This window comes from Periplaneta americana, chromosome 11, assembly GCF_040183065.1.
Source record: "Periplaneta americana isolate PAMFEO1 chromosome 11, P.americana_PAMFEO1_priV1, whole genome shotgun sequence".
NCBI lineage: Eukaryota > Metazoa > Arthropoda > Insecta > Blattodea > Blattidae > Periplaneta > Periplaneta americana.
Window position 1 is genome coordinate 162,592,988 of NC_091127.1, and position 19,534 is coordinate 162,612,521.

A 19,534-nucleotide genomic window follows, 5' to 3' on the forward strand; every position below is an offset into this window, starting at 1 on the left:
ATTTTTTTAGTAGGTTATTTTACGACGCTTTATCAACAGCTCAGGTTATTTAGCGTCTGAATGAGATGAAGGTGATAATGCCGGTGAAATGAGTCCGGGGTCCAACACCGAAAGTTACCCAGCATTTGCTCATATTGGGTTGAGGGAAAACCCCGGAAAAAACCTCAACCAGGTAACTTGCCCCGACCGGGAATCGAACCCGGGCCACCTGGTTTCGCGGCCAAACGCGCTTATCGTTACTCCACAGGTGTGGACGGTGGGAGTGAAGTACATTCCAAAACTCAGGTACAATAAAAATTGAAGTAAAAATAAAATGATGTCCCTGTATATACAGGGTGTAAGGGGTATAAGTCCCATTATTTCAACTGATGATTATTCATATCATAAGGAAGAAGAAAATATCCTTACAATTTTTTCTAATTTCAATCTTCAACTAATTAATAAAGTTTAGAATATTAGACGTTTTGCAACGTTGCTGAATGGGTTGGAGGGGGTTTATAAGTACACAGTACAAATCAAGCGGGTACAGATGTACCGGTACAGATGCTCTGTTCTAAGTAGGAGCGAATCATGATAATACTATTGTTTACATAAAACAAGCAGCAAATACAAACTCTCCATCTCATTAATAGAACATTATGGTAAATTTACATTTTATGTAACAAATTGCTCCAATTTTATTGTATGTCTAAGAAATAAACAATAATGATTTTCTGCACAAAATCACACGAACTTTTTTTCTAATGCAAAATTTTAATCTCTCCCGTTTTTGTAAAGCAGTATCATTTTTAAACAAATTTCTGGTTGTGTGATTTTCGAAACGGGGTAAGAGACTCCTAGTTTCTAATAATCGTTGAGAAACTGCTACAAAAGTTCGCCGATTAGGTAACCTTCTTTGAGGAAAACGTTGACGGTACATCCTTCTTGTCTCACTTGAATTACAACGACTTTCTCCATAAATTAATAACATATGATATTCCTAAACTGTAAATAACATTGTAAGTTGTTTATCGAATACCCTGTACTGAACTATCATCCGCACGGCAGTAGAGCTATGGACAGATAGCTTGAACTCAGCTGACTCGTACTTACGTCTGTGCAGAGTACTGCCTGATGAACACGTTGCCACGCCTCTCACGCCAGAATATTAACAAATTTAAGCATTCCAATTTATTTAATTTCGCGAAAACGTAATACAACACACAAATATGTATTTAAACTAATATTAACTCTTTGCTAGATATATCTACTGATGTAATTGTTTTCGTAATTTTACTAACGATATAAGCAAATAAAATAAGAAAAGAAATACTTTGAATAATTTCAAGGGAAAAATTGTTCCGGGGCCGGGTATCGATCCCGGGACCTCTGGTTGAACGTACCAGCGCTCTACCACTGAGCTACCCGGGAACTCCACCCGACACCGTCTCAACTTTTCCCTTTATATCCACACAACTCGCGTGGGCTGACGAAACGCCAGAGACCCACATCGAGTGCACACAATCTCTGTGTGATTTGAAATTGTGGTTTTCTGTTAACGTACACAGTAACGTATATATTATGCAAATCTAGTCTTTCAGGTGAAGCTCCCTGTAAAGCAGGTTTGTTCAGTGGTAGAGCGCTGGTACGTTCAACCAGAGGTCCCGGGATCGATACCCGGCCCCGGAACAATTTTTCCCTTGAAATTATTCAAATCTGCTTTACAGGGAGCTTCACCTGAAAGACTAGATTTGCAAGAAATACTTTTTCTGGGAAAACTATCAAGTTTTGACCCTATGACGACTATGAAAAGTACTGGACTTATATCCCTTACACCCTATCTAAATTAATAATTGATAGGGACTGATGGCGGGCTTATGTGAAGGCGGCAATGAATTTCCGGGTTGCTTAAAAGCCATAAGTAAGTAAGTAAATTAATAATTAATGTTGCATAAATATGAATTTAAAATCAAACACATGAAAACAGTAGTTGTAATATTGCTATGCCAACCTAATTATTAATACAATGTTTATACATCGCCATAAATTAAAAATATTGAAGACTCATTGTACATTATACAAATGCAGTTAAACATCTTATATTATAGCTAACGTGAATATATATTATTAAAATAATTTATATAAAATATGTATATTTGTTTAACTTGTCTAATTTCTGTTGATTGGATTAGTTGTGCAATATTGTTTTATATTATGTTCTAATATACCATTCAACAGCTTAATGCTTTATGTGCATAAGTATAATTCAATATTATCGCCACGCTCTCATGGTTAACATTCGGCAGGTCTTTGAGCGGCCTCGTGCGTAACATTCGGCAGGTCTTTGAAATTTAATTGCATTATTGTTTTCAATTTCTTGTGTCGCCGGTCCAATCACTTCGCCTCAATTTCAATATTGCAACCAATAAGCTGCTTCCATTATTAAATGACATCTACGTGTCTAATTCACGTGGACTAAAACCGAGGTTGCAATGTCTTGTGCTGAGGACGAACATTAAGGTATGTGATTAAAAATTATTATTAAAGAGTTATTATTAAGAGTTAAGAATGTCAACGTACTCGTATATGAAATAATAATAATTATAACTATAACAACAACCCTGACTACAGGGGAACGAAGTCAGACATAAAAGATTCTTCATCTTCATCTTCGGTGTTGCTGTCGTTATGGCTGTCATCATCACTCTCATCACTGCTGTCATCGTCACTGGTGTCCGCGTCGCCAACATTAATGATGAACTCGTCTATAACGTCCTCCATTATTGCGTCTTTCTCCCAGTAGTAGTTTTCAATATCACTCACATGTTTACAGTACCCAGTCCAGTCTTCTTTAGTTACAGATTTGAGTCCTTCTTGCACAAGTTCTTGCAGTCTTTTCAGTGACATATCACCCGTTGTGTTATGTGACCTTACATAGTTCTTAACACTACTCCAAGCTAATTCAATAGCGCTTAGGTCACACATATACGGTGGTAACCTGACGACAGTGTGACCATGATTTGCAAATATCGTATCTATTTGGTACACTTTTTGCTTAGGACGAATTTGTTCAATTAACGAAAAAAGAGTGAACTTCCTCATATTTTCTTCACATGGCACTCCATGCCTTCGCAGGTAGTCCAACATTATTTTTTTACCGCTGATTTGGTTGGTACCTTATCTAATTGTTTTCCATGATAGGGCGCATTGTCCATGACGATTACAGATGGAGTAGACAGATTGGGAATAACTTTTTCAACCACCCACTTTTCGAAATTGTTAGAGTTCATCTGTCCATGATAGTCGCCTGTTGCTGTCCCCTCCTTGTATACTAATTCGCATCCTTCAACAAAGCCATTAATCCCACCCAGATGGACAACAATGAGTCTGTTAGACGCATTAATGGTAGTCAAAACTCCCGTAACGTCTTTATGCTGCCAGCACTTGCGAAACGTTAAATTAGTGTCTACCCATGTCTCGTCCAGGTACAAGATTGGTTTACCCTCTTCCCTAAGCTTTCTAATTGTCAGTAGGTATCTACACCTCCAATTTACAATGTTTTTCCTTTCAATTAAAAATTTTCGTCTCGATGCACACTTCTTCCATCTGAAACCCATTTCCGTTAGTATTTGTCGTAATGTTGTCGCCTTCCATTTGAAATCAATTCTGTCTTTTAACACAGGCAAAAGTTTCTTGCAGCTTGGTACTACTTTCTTGTTCAGATAAAAATCCTCAATTATGTCCTTTATCACTCTCCGGTCAAAGTCATCTACATTTGCGTTCCGATAGTCTGGACGTTTCTGTTTTTTTCCAGGTGTCGACAAAACACTTTCTTCTTCTTTGCAGTCTTTCATTTCTTTCCTTATACGCTGTATCCTTCTTATAGATACATTACAATACTTTTTCGCCCTTTCTGCAGATTTCGTAACAGGAAAGACATTGTTGTTATTTTTCTTCATCACAGGATTTTATCACATTTGCAATAATATTTCTTTCTCCGCTATGGATTGTCAGTCCTTGTTTCCTCTTTGTCGACATATTTACAATTATTTGCAATTAATAAACCGCTATGTAAGCCTGAACTACCACTATACAATAATAAAAACTCCACTAACTGTATTATAATCAACTATATTAACGCCAGAAAAAAAACCTATTATTGAAGACTTGCGATATATTGAAACTATTCTTGTTGAAACAAATAAAACACAACCAAACGCCACTATTATTTCACAGACCCGCAGACACTCTCAAATATACGTGCAGTAGATGTTTGTGGAACAGGAATATTGCAGTGAACAGCGCGGTGCGCATGCGCGACTGTTTCCCCTCCGCCCCGTCTAAGTACTTCAGCCGCCTTCTCCTAGCGTGACAACAGTAGACGTGACAACATGACGCTTAAAGTGGAACCTACAGAGCAACAATCGGTCGACAAAATTATGTTTTAAAAGCACACCGCACGTTATTGTATCATGCCGACATGTTAACCATGAAGCCGCGGCGATTATATATTATTATTGTAGTTGTAATTTATTTAATCATGTTAACTCATTATATGTCTAATGTTTGCTATTCTGATTATTATTTTATGCTCGACCATATCGAAATGTAGTAATTATACACCTGGTAGCAGTCCTTTAATGCATGTCATTAAAGTACACCTATTCATTAAAGTTCAGATTTTCGATTATTCTCGGATATGCAATCGAAAGAAGAGGGAAACGTCACGGAGAGTGGAAATCCAATACTGTCGCAGAAGGTTATGTTCTGTTACTATAATAATTAGCGTTAATTGTAAATAATATTCAAATAAATTCAATTTGTCATCCCGTTTTTCAATGTCTAATTTAATTTCAATGTTATATCAAAGTTAATATTTAGTTTACTCTGTAGGTTCTTATAGGCTATCAAGGTCAATGTGGACATCTGTTCCTCGGAAAAAATCAATACTTTCGCGTCTGCGCACATCTCACAATTTACGAGGTATTGCTCAAGGTCAGTTAAATACAAATAAAATTAATAATTTGAAGTTAGAAATATGGTCGAGCATAAAAAGTCGTATGAAACTCGCCTATAATGGTAATTAAGGAGCTCGTATGAAAATTATGAGACTCGCTTGCGCTCGTTTCATAAACATCCATACTCGCTTCTTAATTACTATCATTATCGACGAGCCCTGCATTCTCTTGTTCTCTTATTTCAAATTCTGCGCACCGCTACCCCAATATATTTGGCTTCTCGTTTTCAAAATTTATCCGCATATCATCAGCTAAGTACAAGATCTCATCATAACAATTTACTCATTATACCCTACCACAAGACATCTTTATATTCTTCATCCTATACAGTTTCAGTTGCTAGAAATTGGAACTCGCTTCCGAGTGATATAAGGGGTTGTTGGACAATTGCTTCATTTAGGTCAAAATTACATAAATTCTTACTTAACAGATGAATTGCTGATTAATATTTGTTACTTATAATGAAACTAACATCTGTCCATTCTTATTATTATTATCTTTAATTTCTCTAAATAGATTTACAAAACCTCTAATGGCAATTACATTAATATTCTCATTATAGAAATAGAAATATATATATTCTCCCTGTAACATAGTCCTAGTAAGCTTATATTAAATTAATTTTCATCATTTTACTAGCTATCTCAAATATTAAATTAATTATAATTCATTGAATTAAATTAGCTCATAAATTAAGTTACTACTTTACCTTATAGATTTATCTAAATTTAAATAAATGTGTAGTGAAGATTATTGCTGGAGAACCTTTTAAGTGTAGTGAAAATATTTGTAATTTAAATTTATGTATTGTATTGATTAAGGCTGGTTGAGTGGAAGAGAAGGCCTTATGGCCTTAACTCTGCCAGCGAAAATAAAACATTATTATTATTATTATTATTATTATTATTATTATTATTATTATTATTATTATTATTATTATTATTATTATTATAGGCTCGTTGCGTAATGTACTATTACTGAATAGAGCATAAAACAAAACATGCATGATGCGCGATTTTATTTTAGTGCGACTGGTGGGGGGAGGGTTCCCAATCGTGGCTGACCTAAGACCCTCACTACTTCCGCCCACGTCGATTTGTCTTGCAAGTACTGATTTGGTCATTACGTTTAATTGTTTCTGTAGGGAATTTGGCTCTTAAGAGATGGAATAGATGAAAATTTTGTAGTTTTTTCGTCCAAAATCACGTTTTTTTTTTTTTTTTTTTTTTTTTTTTTTTTTTTTTTTTTTTTTTTTTTTTTTTTGTAGAAAATGAGCTGTAGTGCCTACTTTACACTTTGACGAGATTTTAGAACCTTACGACGGTTTTGTCATGAATTACGTCCTCTTTAAAAAGGCTGCGCTCATTAAGTATAAAACATACACAAATTTAAGTAATTTTTTTTGCTCTTTTCTTTTGTCCACATCTCTGCATTCACATTGCTAAGGAATCCACAAACATTATGCTACAAAGTTAGAAAATTTTACTGCATGTTCTTTAACGTATACTTCTCAAAGATATGTTGGCATTAAAAAAATAATAATAATTTTTAATAAAAAATAAAACGCGTGCTTACAGTCTAATCTGTTACGAGAATAATATTAACCGGAGTTAATACATAGAGATTGTGCAAGGCATTGGTGTGATTATAGACAGTCGTGTGGTTTATAGACCAAGTGAAGCGCATTCTACGTGTCAAAAATGAGTGTTGACCTGGGGATAGATAAACGTTCCAGACCGTACCTTCTAGGCCGTTGTTACTGACCATAAACCCTTGACCTGGAGACAGTGCAAATTGATCCCAGTTAGAGAATTCTGAGATGACGTCATCTATTAGAAAAATATCAGTACGATGTACCGAGACATCATTTTGTTTTTACCAACATTTTTAATATTAACTTGGCTACTGTATATCTTTGGATTAACGGTTGAGAACCAGAAAGACCGCAATTTGATGATTCTGTAGTATAAAATACAAACAAATCACTTTACTAGGTATAGGAGAGAAGAAAAGTAATGCAATCATTTATGTGAATTAGGAACTATTACGATTTTGAGTTTGATAATTTTCATTAGGATTTTATTTAATCAAAAAACAGTACAGTATTAACAATAAATGTTTTTACTCACTAACTGAACTATCCAGGCGGACGCATTCATTATGCAATATATAGCAGCCTACAGCCTACACTGCCTACAGCACATTAGCATACAATATGGCGTTGTTAGCAGAAGAGGAGATGATGCTAAGGAATATGCTGCAAGAGCTAAGTGACAGCTGTGAGCAGTATGGAATGAAGATATATACCAACAGGAAGAAGATCATAGTCATAGGAAGAAAAGTAAAGAAGATAAACTTGTGAATTCTAAATGAGGCAGTAGAGCAAGTGGACAGCTTCAAATACTTACGGTGTACTATAAGCAGTAACATGAGCTGCTGCCAAGAAGTCAAAAGGAGAATAGTAATGGCAAAGGAAGCTTTTAACAGAAAAAGGAGCATCTTCTGCGGACCTCTGGAAAAAGAACAAAGGAAGAGACTAGTGAAGTGCTTTGTGTGGAATGTAACATTGTATGGTGTAGAAACATGGACATTACGACGAAGTGAAGAGAAGCGAATAGAAGCATATGAAATGTGGATATTGAGAAGGATGGATCGTGTGAAATGGACAGACAGAATAAGATACGAAGCTGTGTTGGAAAGAGTATGTGAAGAAAGAATGATGCTGAAACTGATCAGAAAGAGGGAAAAGAATTGGCTGGGTCACTGGTTGAGAAGAAACTGCATACTAAATGATGCACTGAAAGGAATGGTGAACGGGAGAGTTCGGTGCACAAGAAGATTTCAGATGAAAGACGACATTAAGATATAAGATCATATGAGGAGACAAAGAGGAAAACAGAAAATATTAAAGACTGGAGAATGCTGGGTTTGCAGTGAAAAACCTGCCTTTGGGCAGAACACTATGGCACACAACTGGCAAACTTGGAGCTTGACTGGTTTCTGAAATAAGCGATTCAATTGACAGATAAAACATTCAACTAGTGAGTAACAACCGAATCGTCTCAATAGATTTGTTCCAGCACGTTCGGAAATCGATTCTGAACTGCCTCCTCATGCGCAGTAGCTCAGTGTGTTCCAACAAGACTGGAACTGATTCCAAACCGATACTGAACTCCCAGATCCATTTTCCAACAAGCTTTAGAACTCGTTCCGAACGAGTGAAATTGGTCGATCGTGAGTGATTTGCAAGGTGAGTGATATAGTTTATGACAAATTAAGTTCGGAAGATGATTATAATTTTAATATGGGAAGAAACTCCGAAGGCCGTGAGAGAACAGTTCAAGAAACGTTCGAACAACGTAAAATCCCGAACTTGTCCTGACACCGTACACAACTGGCGCATGCGTCGAAAGAAGTTCGGTATTAGTTCTGAGTTTCTTGCTGGAACAAACCCATTGTTTTGGCTGTGATGTGCTTAGTTAATAATGCATTTTCACAATAGAGCCTATGTTGTGCGTTGCCTGGAAACGTTCCTCAAATTACAACAGGAAAGATGTGGACCGCAAGAGTTATTGCACGTACGCTAGCGAGATCTTGGTCGAATACAGGGACCGCAACTAAAGTGGCGGTCACCGGAGGGGCCACAATTGGAGCTTACCTCCTATACAATAAAAATAAAGAAAAACCGCCCCTCCGGGATGTTACAAAACTGTATGTAATAAAACCGGACAAAAACGGAAATAGCCCCCCAGGCACAAGCGGACAAGGACCTGGCAAAAAACCTGCCACTGCCACGAAAGATAAAAGGAAACCTGGGAGTGGCAGCTCAAAAGAAGACCCTAGAGCAACTGACAGTGATAATTCCGAAACCAAGAATATGGAACCTGAGAAAGACAACAAAACCAAGAATAAGGAACCTGAACAAGATGACCACAAAACCAAGGGCAAGAAACCTGAAAAAGATGACCAGAAAAGGAAAGATAAGAAACCTGAAAAAGATGATAACAAAACCACGGATCAGGAACCCGAAATAGATGACGACACCAATGATAAGGAACCCGAGAAAGATGTACAGGAAACCAAAGATAATGAACCTGAGAAAAATGACAAAGAAGAGACGACAATAGAACCAGAGGAAGATTATCACAGACATGTAACTTTCGCAGATCCTCTCGTAGAAATCCTGGGAGAAGAGCCACCACCACCACCTCCATCCGAAGAGAGCCCACCACCAGAAGCCCCAGCCCAAGAGGAGCCTCGCAACTCCTACGAGAGGCTCCTCGACGAAGTGTGCCGAATGTTCGGCACACGGAGAAGTTAACCCGGTAAGTGCAAGACCCTCTTTTGTAATTGAATCCCTCCTTTCCAAAAGAGCTTCAGTCCATCTTTTCGAAAAACGACTTTACTGTTGGAATTGGCGGTTTACAGGTCGGCGCATCATTTTACAACAAAAGAATTTCAGTCTAGTTGATAGTTATATGTGAAATGTGGGTGTAGAAATGTTGTTCTATTACAAATGGACGTCAGTCCTGAACTGTGGCCCGTTTGGAAAAAAAGAAATTATTGCCAACCAAGATTTACCTATGGGATTGGATTGATAATTGAAGAGTCCACTGCAAGAATGATGGATGTCACTTTCTTGTCGAAAATGAACCAAGACTGTCAATGCATAGCTTAAAATATATAGAATGTACATAGAGAGTTATATGGCATTAACACTGATAGTCATTGTCCAGTAATGATCGGAAAATCACAGTTAAGCTTTGACCGCTAAGCATTTCAAACTTTCAATTGCTTCTGCTCCGTAAAGGACGGTAAATCCTCGTGAATGACTCTGTATATAAATGTATTTTAATGACAATTATTTATTTCCACTGCAAGTACATATAAAACATATGCACTGAGATATTTTAAATCCTGTTTTACTTGATCATGTTATTAAGTTAAGGACCGAAAATATCATATTACTATATTGTTTTATAATTAATGTTTACATATTATGAAATATGCTAATATGAAATATTTAATATAAATCATGATGTATGACTTGAGGCTTTCCCGGCGTTTGATGTGGAAAAACTCTTCTTGGGTTGTCAGCCACGTGAGTTGCAGATTTGTTTCCAAGCTTTCGATGGCTAGCTCTACCATCATCTTCAGGGAATTAAGTCATAACCGGAAGATGTTGGCAGAGCTAGCCATCGAAAGCTTGGAAGCAAATCTCCAACTCACCTGGCTGAGAACCCGAGAAGAGTTATTCTATAAACCATGATAATTTTAACGTGTTCTCACCATGGTGCTAACAGTATCTGGTATGTCAAAAGACTTCAAGCCTGTGCAATTATATCGCAATTGACCGTACTTCATTATTTTCCAGATCCTCGTCCTCGCCGCCCCTCTCCTGCTGCTGGCCACTACCATCATGGCCGGAGTCGCCCCCTTAGCTCTGCCATACGCCGTCGCCCCCTTCAAAAGCTCCTACACCGCACATTCGAACAATCACGCCCTCGCCGCCCCTGTCGCCGTTCTTGCTGCCGCCCCTGTCGCCGTTCCTGCTGCCCCTGTCGCCGTTCCTGCTGCCCCTGTCGCCGTTCCTGCTGCCCCTGTCGCCGTTCCTGCTGCCCCTGTCGCCGTTCCTGCTACCCCTGTCGCCGTTCCTGCTACCCCTGTCGCCGTTCCTGCTACCCCTGTCGCCGTTCCTGCTAACCCTGTCGCCGTTCCTGCTGCCCCTGTCGCCGTTCCTGCTACCCCTGTCGCCGTTCCTGTTGCCGCCCCCTTGATTGCCGCTGCTCCAGCTGTCTACACCCCTCATGTTGCTGCTCCTGCCGCCTACTTTGGTTAAAAAACCACGCCACATGGAGTGGCGACCATCTTACAAACAACTATGTAAGGACCTGGACGAGAGTCGAAAAACCAGACGAGACATTCTGCCCCGTGGGTTTAGAACCATAAATTGAAAGTGCTTTATTTTACACACAAGTGTATAAGGGAATGTACAAACAGATCTTCTATTTGTATTTAAATCCGACAAGCAATAAAGTCTGAAGATGAGAAATAAGAAACTGTTTTAATGTTCCTAGACTTCACCCAAAGATACACTGACGTTCAAAGATACCTGACCCTACTAATCAATAGTGATCGATAATTTATTTTTGTAAGTGTTCCTTCTATTCTTATTGAATTTGGTATTCCCAAGAAATTAGTTTGATTAATTAAAATGTGTATATGATTATGTCTCGTGACCAGATTATTTTACGAAATGGAAATATAAAAATTGGAGATTTATCCTTCGAAGAGGTGGAGAAGTTCAAATATCTTGGAGCAACAGTAACAAATATAAATGATATTCGGGAGGAAATTAAACACAGAATAAATATGGGAAATGCCTGTTATTATTCGGTTGAGAAGCTCTTATCATCCAGTCTGCTGTCGAAAAATCTGAAAGTTAGAATTTATAAAACAGTTATATTACCAGTTTTTCTACATGGTTGTGAAACTTGGACTCTCACTCTGAGAGAGGAACATAGGTTAAGGTGTTTGAGAATAAGGTGCTTAGGAAAATATTTGGGGCTAAGCGGGATGAAGTTACAGGAGAATGGAGAAAGTTACACAACACAGAACTGCACGCATTGTATTCTTCACCTGACATAATTAGGAACATTAAATCCAGACGTTTGAGATGGGCAGGGCATGTAGCACGTTTGGGCGAATCCAGAAATGCATATAGAGTGTTAGTTGGGAGACCGGAGGGAAAAAGACCTTTAGGGAGGCCGAGACGTAGATGGGAGGATAATATTAAAATGGATTTGAGGGAGGTGGGATATGATGATAGAGACTGGATTAATCTTGCACAGGATAGGGACCGATGGCGGGCTTATGTGAGGGCGGCAATGAACCTTCGGGTTCCTTAAAAGCCATTTGTAAGTAAGTAAGTAAGTAAGTGTTCCTTCTATTCTTATTGAATTTGGTATTCCCAAGAAATTAGTTTGATTAATTAAAATGTGTCTCAGTGAAACATACAGCAGAGTCATATAGGTTAGTTTCTGTCAGACGCGTTTCCAATTCACTGTGGGCTAAAGCAAGGAGATGCACTATCACTTTTACTTTTTAACTTTGCTCTAGAATATGCCATTAGTAAAGTCTAGGATAACAGAGAGGGTTTGGAATTGAACGGGTTACATCAGCTGCTTGTCTATGCGGATGACGTGAATATATTAGGAGAAAATCCACAAACGATTAGGGAAAACAAGAGAATTTTACTTGAAGCAAATAATGAAATAGGTTTGGAAGTAAATCCCGAAAAGACAAAGTATATGATTATGTCTCGTGACGAAAATATTGTACGAAATGGAAATACAAAAATTGGAAATTTATTCTTTGAAGAGGTGGAAAAATTAAAATACCTGGGAGCAACAGTAACAAATATAAATGACACTCGAAAGAAAATTAAACACAGAATAAATATGGGAAATGCCTGTTATTATTCGGTTGAGCAGCGTCTATCATCCAGTCTGCTGCCAAAAGATCTGAAAGTGAGAATTTATAAAACAGTTATATTACCGGTTGTTCTGTATAGTTGTGAAACTTGGACTCTCACTTTGAGAGAGGAACATAGGTTAAGGGTGTTTGAGAATAAGGTGCTTAGGAAAATATTTGGGGCTAAGAGGGATGAAGTTACAGAAGAGTGGAGAAAGTTACACAACGCAAAACTACGCGCATTGTATTCTTTACCTGACATGATTAGGAACATTAAATCAAGACGTTTGAAATGGGCAGGGCATGTAGTACGTATGGGCGAATCCAGAAATGCATAAGCTTATAGAGTGTTAGTTGGGAGGTCGAAGGGAAAAAAACCTTCGGGGAGACCGAGACGTAGATGGGAAGATAATATTAAAATGGATTTGAGGGAGGTGGGATATGATGATAGAGAATGGATTAATCTTGCTCAGGATAGGGACCAATGGCGGGCTTATGTGAGGGCGGCGATGAACCTCCGGGCTCCTTAAAAGCCAGTAAGGAAGTAAGTAAGTAAGTAAGTGAGTGTGCCTTCTTTAGTTATTATTCCTATGTATAGATGGCAAAGGTAATAGTCAGTATTGCCAATTACAAGAATATTTATGCTTAACCTCCATAATCATTTTTCCCGACACTTTTTAACAGCCCCAATAATGGTGCCACCTATTGAGAACTAGCGGATTTTTTTTTTTCAAATTCGTCAATTTTTTTATATAGTTGGTTCTGACTTATCCCGTGGTTGGAAAGTTCGCATACACGATCATAAAATCGTAGGTCAGATATCTTTGAACGCCAGTATACAGCAGTACTGTGTGCATAGGTGCCGACTTGGGGAAGGGGAGCAAGACACTTCCTGCTCCTGCCAGGGGCGTAGCCCCACCCAAATAATTCGAAGAGAGATTCCTGGTCTTAAAAATATAATTAATTTGTTTGAAAGATGAAGTAGGATATAAAAGAATGATTATTTGAAATCAATAGAGATGGCCAGCTGACACAATGAAGATGTTACTGACGTAACTCATAATGCCCGCCACCCTTCATCTCCTCCTGCATTTCAGATCGGTGAATCCCCACACATGATGCAACAATGACTCCACTTTTTTTTGTTTATAATCCACATGTTTTATGTTCAGTTCAAATTTTTAAACCAATGCAATCGAATAATAATGACCATATGAGTAAAATAATAATAATAATAATAATAATAATAATAATAATAATAATAATAATAATAATAATAATAATAATAATAAACTGAAATGTAGTGCTTCAGTTCTTTTGTACATATTATCGCACTATAGACTATTGCATCTAATTTCAATTACCAGTTTCGTCCTTCGTACTAGTAACTCATGTTGAAATAATTCTGTACCTACTCTATAAAAGAGTACGTTACGTACTGTAAATTCAATCTTCATTTCTGCCCGATCCGAAAAGATAAAATTATTCATACATACTATCTACTGTCCGTCTAAATGGTTATGTCGCAGGATCGTAGAACGGGGGGGAAACACGTGACAGTTAATTACTTAACGAGGCCCTTTTATTTAAGTTATTTTGAACAGTTCTATAATATTACGTAGACGTTCAATTCCTAACAGAAATTAATGTTTTCAGAGCTAAGACAGCCCAGCCACTAGCCTTTACGGAGGGGCGAGTAGATGCAGGTGGGGGAAATCGCGATGTGACGTAGGCAAACGGACGACAGTACCTGTGCGAAAATATGATTCAATATTGAAAGCTCTTTTGTCACTGGAAAACGTGAAAATATTTCTGGAACGTACATATAAATATTATTATTATTATTATTATTATTATTATTATTATTATTATTATTATTCCCTGATGAAAGAGTTCATTTCCTGAAGAAGATGGCAGAGCTAGCCATCGAAAGCTGAGAACCCGAGAAGAGTTTTTCTACTTATTTACTTACTTAATTACTCAGTTACGTAGTTATTTATTTATTTACTTATTTATGTATTTATTTACTTATTTATTTATTTATTTATTCATTCATTCATTCATTCATTTATTTATTTATTTATTTATTTATTTATTTACTTGTTTGTATGTATGTCTGTCTGTCTGTTTATTTCAGTTAATTGCATTTCTTTCTTTCTAATAATGACCGGGTCTGGAACAGATCCACGTACTTAAGACTCATATCGGCCCATTGTGCGCCCTAAATTCGATGATTTTTCAATTTCGACGGATGGTCATTGGGTGATATTCATGAATCCGACGCTACCGGCGGGCCATCCTTCCACAGCCCTAAAGGGTAAGATCCCATCCCCAGATGAGACCTTAAACCTCAGAGTCCGGAGCTCCGAGCTCTTATAACTTACAAGTTTATCAGCATCTGAAAACCATACACAGCAAGACTTCGGCCCAATAAATGAATGAATTATGAATTAACGGTGAACTGGGATGAGGTAAGAATCGCGTCCTTGCAAGGGTCCTTAGGACATCTTAACTATTGTGTGAGATCCTAGTATAAAGACTATTATTCTAACTTCGTTCACACTGTGCTACTCAACCTCAAATTCCATCAAGATCAGAACGGGGGATCGAACCGTGGCCACCTGGATAGAAGACCAGCGCTCGCAGACTCCGCGGGATGCCATCTTACTTCGAACAGTGCCTCTAACACTTGTTGTTTTTGCATAAGGATAAGTTGTTTACACACTCTCTCTTTTATGTTTCAAGGTAAACAAGGTCGTCCGTCCGCACGAAGATTTACAGCAGTGGAGAGTGTGCTAGCAAGCCATGTTGAGGCCGCAGGTAGTTTGTCTGCTCTTGGTAGCCGCAGTCTTGGCAGAAGATATTGTCGTACTCAAAGATGGGAAAATTAGAGGGCATGAGCTCGTGTCGCGGAAAGGTCGCAAGATATTTGCCTTCCAAGGAATCCCTTACGCGAAACCGCCGGTGGGGGATCTGAGATTTAGAGTAAGTGCTCAATGGAAGACATCACCAGTTTCATATTCTAATGCATGAAATTTATGTCAGTTACAGAGGTGTGAAAATTATTAGAATAATCTTAATTTTAAAGGTTTTTTAATAGTTCCTTCACAAATATTAATTGAAATGATGAATATTGGTATATATTACTATACTGATGTAGGATATATTTACTTCTAATAATGCCGGAAAGCATTGTTGTACATTGGTATTTTTCTTATTTTACAATTGTTATGGGAATTCAGAAATTATTATACTATGTTGGCGGAATTGGAAACATAAAAAATTATATGCACAAAACAGATGTATACGTTCATTTGAACCTTCACAACAATGTAAACGCAAAGAACAATTTGTTTAAAGCATTTCTTAATTAATTTTTTATGTTTCCAATTCCGCCAACATAATATAATAATTTCTGAATTCCCATAACAATTGTAAAATAAGAAAAATACCAATGTACAACAATGCTTTCCGGCATTGTTAGTAGTAAATATATCCTATATCAGTATAGTAATATTATATACCAATATTCATCAATTCAATGAATATTTGTGAAGGAACTATTAAAAAAACCTTTAAAATTAAGATTATTCTAATAATTTTCACACCTCTGTAACTAGATAATTTACCTTAAAAAGCTAATAATTTCCCTTGCACGTTCTTACACCACAAGTGCCATTATTATCACCATCTTTATTATAGTACATCCATTATTCTTGGTCCACTCCATAATCATCAGTATTTGTATTTCTTTTTTGTATTTATATGTGCTATCTGGTAGGATGGAAGGGAAGGCCTTATGGCCTTAATCCTTTCAGATTAAATAAATTAATAATAATAATGATAATAATAATAATAATAATAATAATAATAATAATAATTATTATTATTATTATTATTATTATTATTATTATTATTAATTTACTTACTAATGACTTCTAAGGAACCCGCAGGTTCATTGCCGCCCTCATACAAGCCCGCCATCGGTCCCTATCCTGAGCAAGATTAATCCAGTCTCTACCATCATATCCCACCTCCCTCAAATCCATTTTAATATTATCTTCCCATCTAGGTCTCGGCCTCCCCAAAGGTATTTTTCCCTCCAGCCTCCCAACTAACAATCTATATGCATTTCTGGATTTCCCCATACGTGCTAAATGCCCAGCCCATCTCAAACGTCTGGATTTAATATTCCTAATTATGTCAGGTGAAGAATACAATGCGTGCAGTTCTGCGTTGTGTAACTTTCTCCATTCTCCTGTAACTTCATCCCTCTTAGCCCAAAATATTTTCCTAAAAATTATTATTTTATTATTATTATTATTATTATTATTATCATTATTATTATTATAAGAAATGGAGATTTAACCTTCGAAGAGGTGGAAAAATTTAAATACAACAGTAACAGCAACAGTAACGAATATAAATGACACTCGGAAGGAAATTAAACGCAGAATATATGTGAGAAATGCCTGTTATTATTCGGTTGAGAAGATTTTGTCGTCCAGTCTGCTGTCAAAAAATCTGAAAGTTAGAATTTATAAAACAGTTATATTACCGGTTGTTCTTTATGGTTGTGAAACTCGGACTCTCAATTTGAGAGAGGAACAGAGATTAAGGGTGTTTGAGAATAAGGTTCTTAAGAAAATATTTGGGGCTAAGAGGGATGAAGTTACAGGAGAATGGAGAAAGCTACACAACACATAACTGCACGCATTGTATTCCTCACCTGACATAATTAGGAATATTAAATCCAGACGTTTGAGATGGGCAGGGCATGTAGCACGTATGGGCGAATCCAGAAATGCATATAGAGTGTTAGTTGGGAGGCCGGAGGAAAAAAGACGTAGATGGGAAGATAATATTAGAATGGATTTGAGAGAGGTGGGATATGATGGTAGAGACTGGATTAATCTTGCTCAGGATAGGGACCAATGGCGGGCTTATGTGAGGGCGGCAATGAACCTCCGGGTTCCTTAAAAGCCAGTAAATAATAATAATAATAATAATAATAATAATAATAATAATAATAATAATAATAATTATTATTATTATTATTATTATTATTATTATTACTATTATTATTATTATGAGGAGACAAAAAGGAAGGCAGATAATTGGAAAAATGGAGAATGCTGGGTTTGCAATGGAAGACATGCCCTTGGGCAGAACACTATGAATGAATATATTATTATTATTATTATTATTATTATTATTTTTTTTTATTATTATTATGGGGTCTATTATTATTATTGTTATTATGGGGTCCATTATTATTATTATTATTATTATTATTATTATTATTACTATTATTATTATTATGAGGAGACAAAAAGGAAGGCAGATAATTGGAAAAATGGAGAATGCTGGGTTTGCAATGGAAGACATGCCCTTGGGCAGAACACTATGAATGAATATATTATTATTATTATTATTATTATTATTATTATTATGGGGTCTATTATTATTATTGTTATTATGGGGTCCATTATTATTATTATTATTATTATTATTATTATTATTACTATTATTATTATTATTATTATTATTATTATTATGAGGAGACAAAAAGGAAGGCAGATAATTGGAAAAATGGAGAATGCTGGGTTTGCAATGGAAGACATGCCCTTGGGCAGAACACTATGAATGAATATATTATTATTATTATTATTATTATTATTATTATTATTATTATTATTATTATTATTATTATGGGTTCTATTATTATTATTGTTATTATGAGGTCTATTATTAGTATTATTATTATTATTATTATTATTATTATTATTATTATGTTACAGTGAGTGTTTAGTTGCTTTTCTAGTTAATTTGCGATATTAAAATAATCTTGTTCACAGCGGTGCCAGCCCATAGAGCCATGGACGGGAGTTTTGGACGCAACCCAAGATGCTCCCATGTGCCTTCAAAGGGGACTCTTCACCCCAGAAGCTCCGCTAAGTGGCCAGGAAGACTGCCTATATCTCAACGTTTATACACCACAAGTAAGAGGAAAGCAAGCACGTTGTGTATCCAAGTGCAAATTGTTACTGCAGCCTATCAGTGCTCGAGTGTCATTGTAGACTCTCGTTTTCAAACAATGCCATGGATAAATATATAATATGATGCGAAACTTAATGAGTTTACCGTAACACATACTAGAGGCGCTGTTGTAGAAATTGATCTTGCTGCCATCTATTTCTGGGAGAGCGTTATTACATCTAGCAGCGCACCAAGTAGCGAAAAGAGTAATTACTCCATGCATTTAGCAGCGCACCTGGTGACGAAAATGTTAAACTGTGCAGAAAGTATTCCCTCCCACCCTCATCGTTATTCAAAACTAACCCAATTTAAAATAAAACATTTACGGTTTTATTCCTCACAGCATATTCTACTCAAAATTCTTACCGGAGCCAACAGGAAGATAAAAGAGACAATGTGTTTTACACTACCCGATTAAAATATAACCAGCCAGACACAAAAAATAATTGGGATTGTATTCTTTGGGTATGGAAAAGTCTGCAAGAACTACTTAGATAGTTCAATTTATTATATTACTATTATTTTACAATACATTCAACACTATTTTTACAACGTCCATAAACATCACTGTTCAACATACACTGCTTATACACACACGTATCACTTTATGTTCACTTATTAGCAAGTTTCAGCCCGCCATCTTCATCTTCGACTCTCCCGTACAGCAATATCTCGAACGGATAAATAGAGAACTCTCGGTAATGTACCCAACACGTAGTTCTAATATTCACCACTTACGACGTTGGGCGCTGATCACCTTATTTCAAACTCCCAAATCCAGATGGTGCTGACCGCAGTTTCGCATCCTATTATATATTTATCCATGACAATGCTTTGTACTAGCCCCCACCACTCAATACTTGCACAAAGACTATGGTCCGTCCCGGGAATCTGTGGAGTAGAAAGACGAAACAAGCCCTCTGCGGAAGTGGTATGTGGGAGGGCTAGGGCCAATGACCGCTCTGGGTGAAGACATTGCTTGAACGAAGCGAACAATCGCTTTTAGGAGGGGATAATTTCTATTT

The 19,534-nt window shown here is 36.8% G+C and overlaps 2 protein-coding genes across 2 annotated transcripts in view; both read left to right on the plus strand.

Moving 5' to 3' along the window:
• The window catches only part of LOC138709531 (esterase FE4-like), a 93,028-nt gene extending 82,444 nt beyond the window's left edge, over positions 1 to 10,584 (plus strand). The window contains exon 10 of the mRNA XM_069840358.1: positions 10,372 to 10,584. Coding sequence (XP_069696459.1) covers positions 10,372 to 10,438 — 67 coding nt within the window. The 3' untranslated portion in view covers positions 10,439 to 10,584. The remainder of the gene's footprint in view (positions 1 to 10,371) is intronic.
• Positions 10,585 to 15,224: 4,640 nt separating this feature from the next.
• LOC138709535 (esterase E4-like) overlaps positions 15,225 to 19,534 on the plus strand; it is a 35,671-nt gene continuing 31,361 nt past the window's right edge. The window contains exons 1-2 of the mRNA XM_069840365.1: positions 15,225 to 15,455; positions 18,329 to 18,472. Coding sequence (XP_069696466.1) covers positions 15,276 to 15,455; positions 18,329 to 18,472 — 324 coding nt within the window. The 5' untranslated portion in view covers positions 15,225 to 15,275. The remainder of the gene's footprint in view (positions 15,456 to 18,328; positions 18,473 to 19,534) is intronic.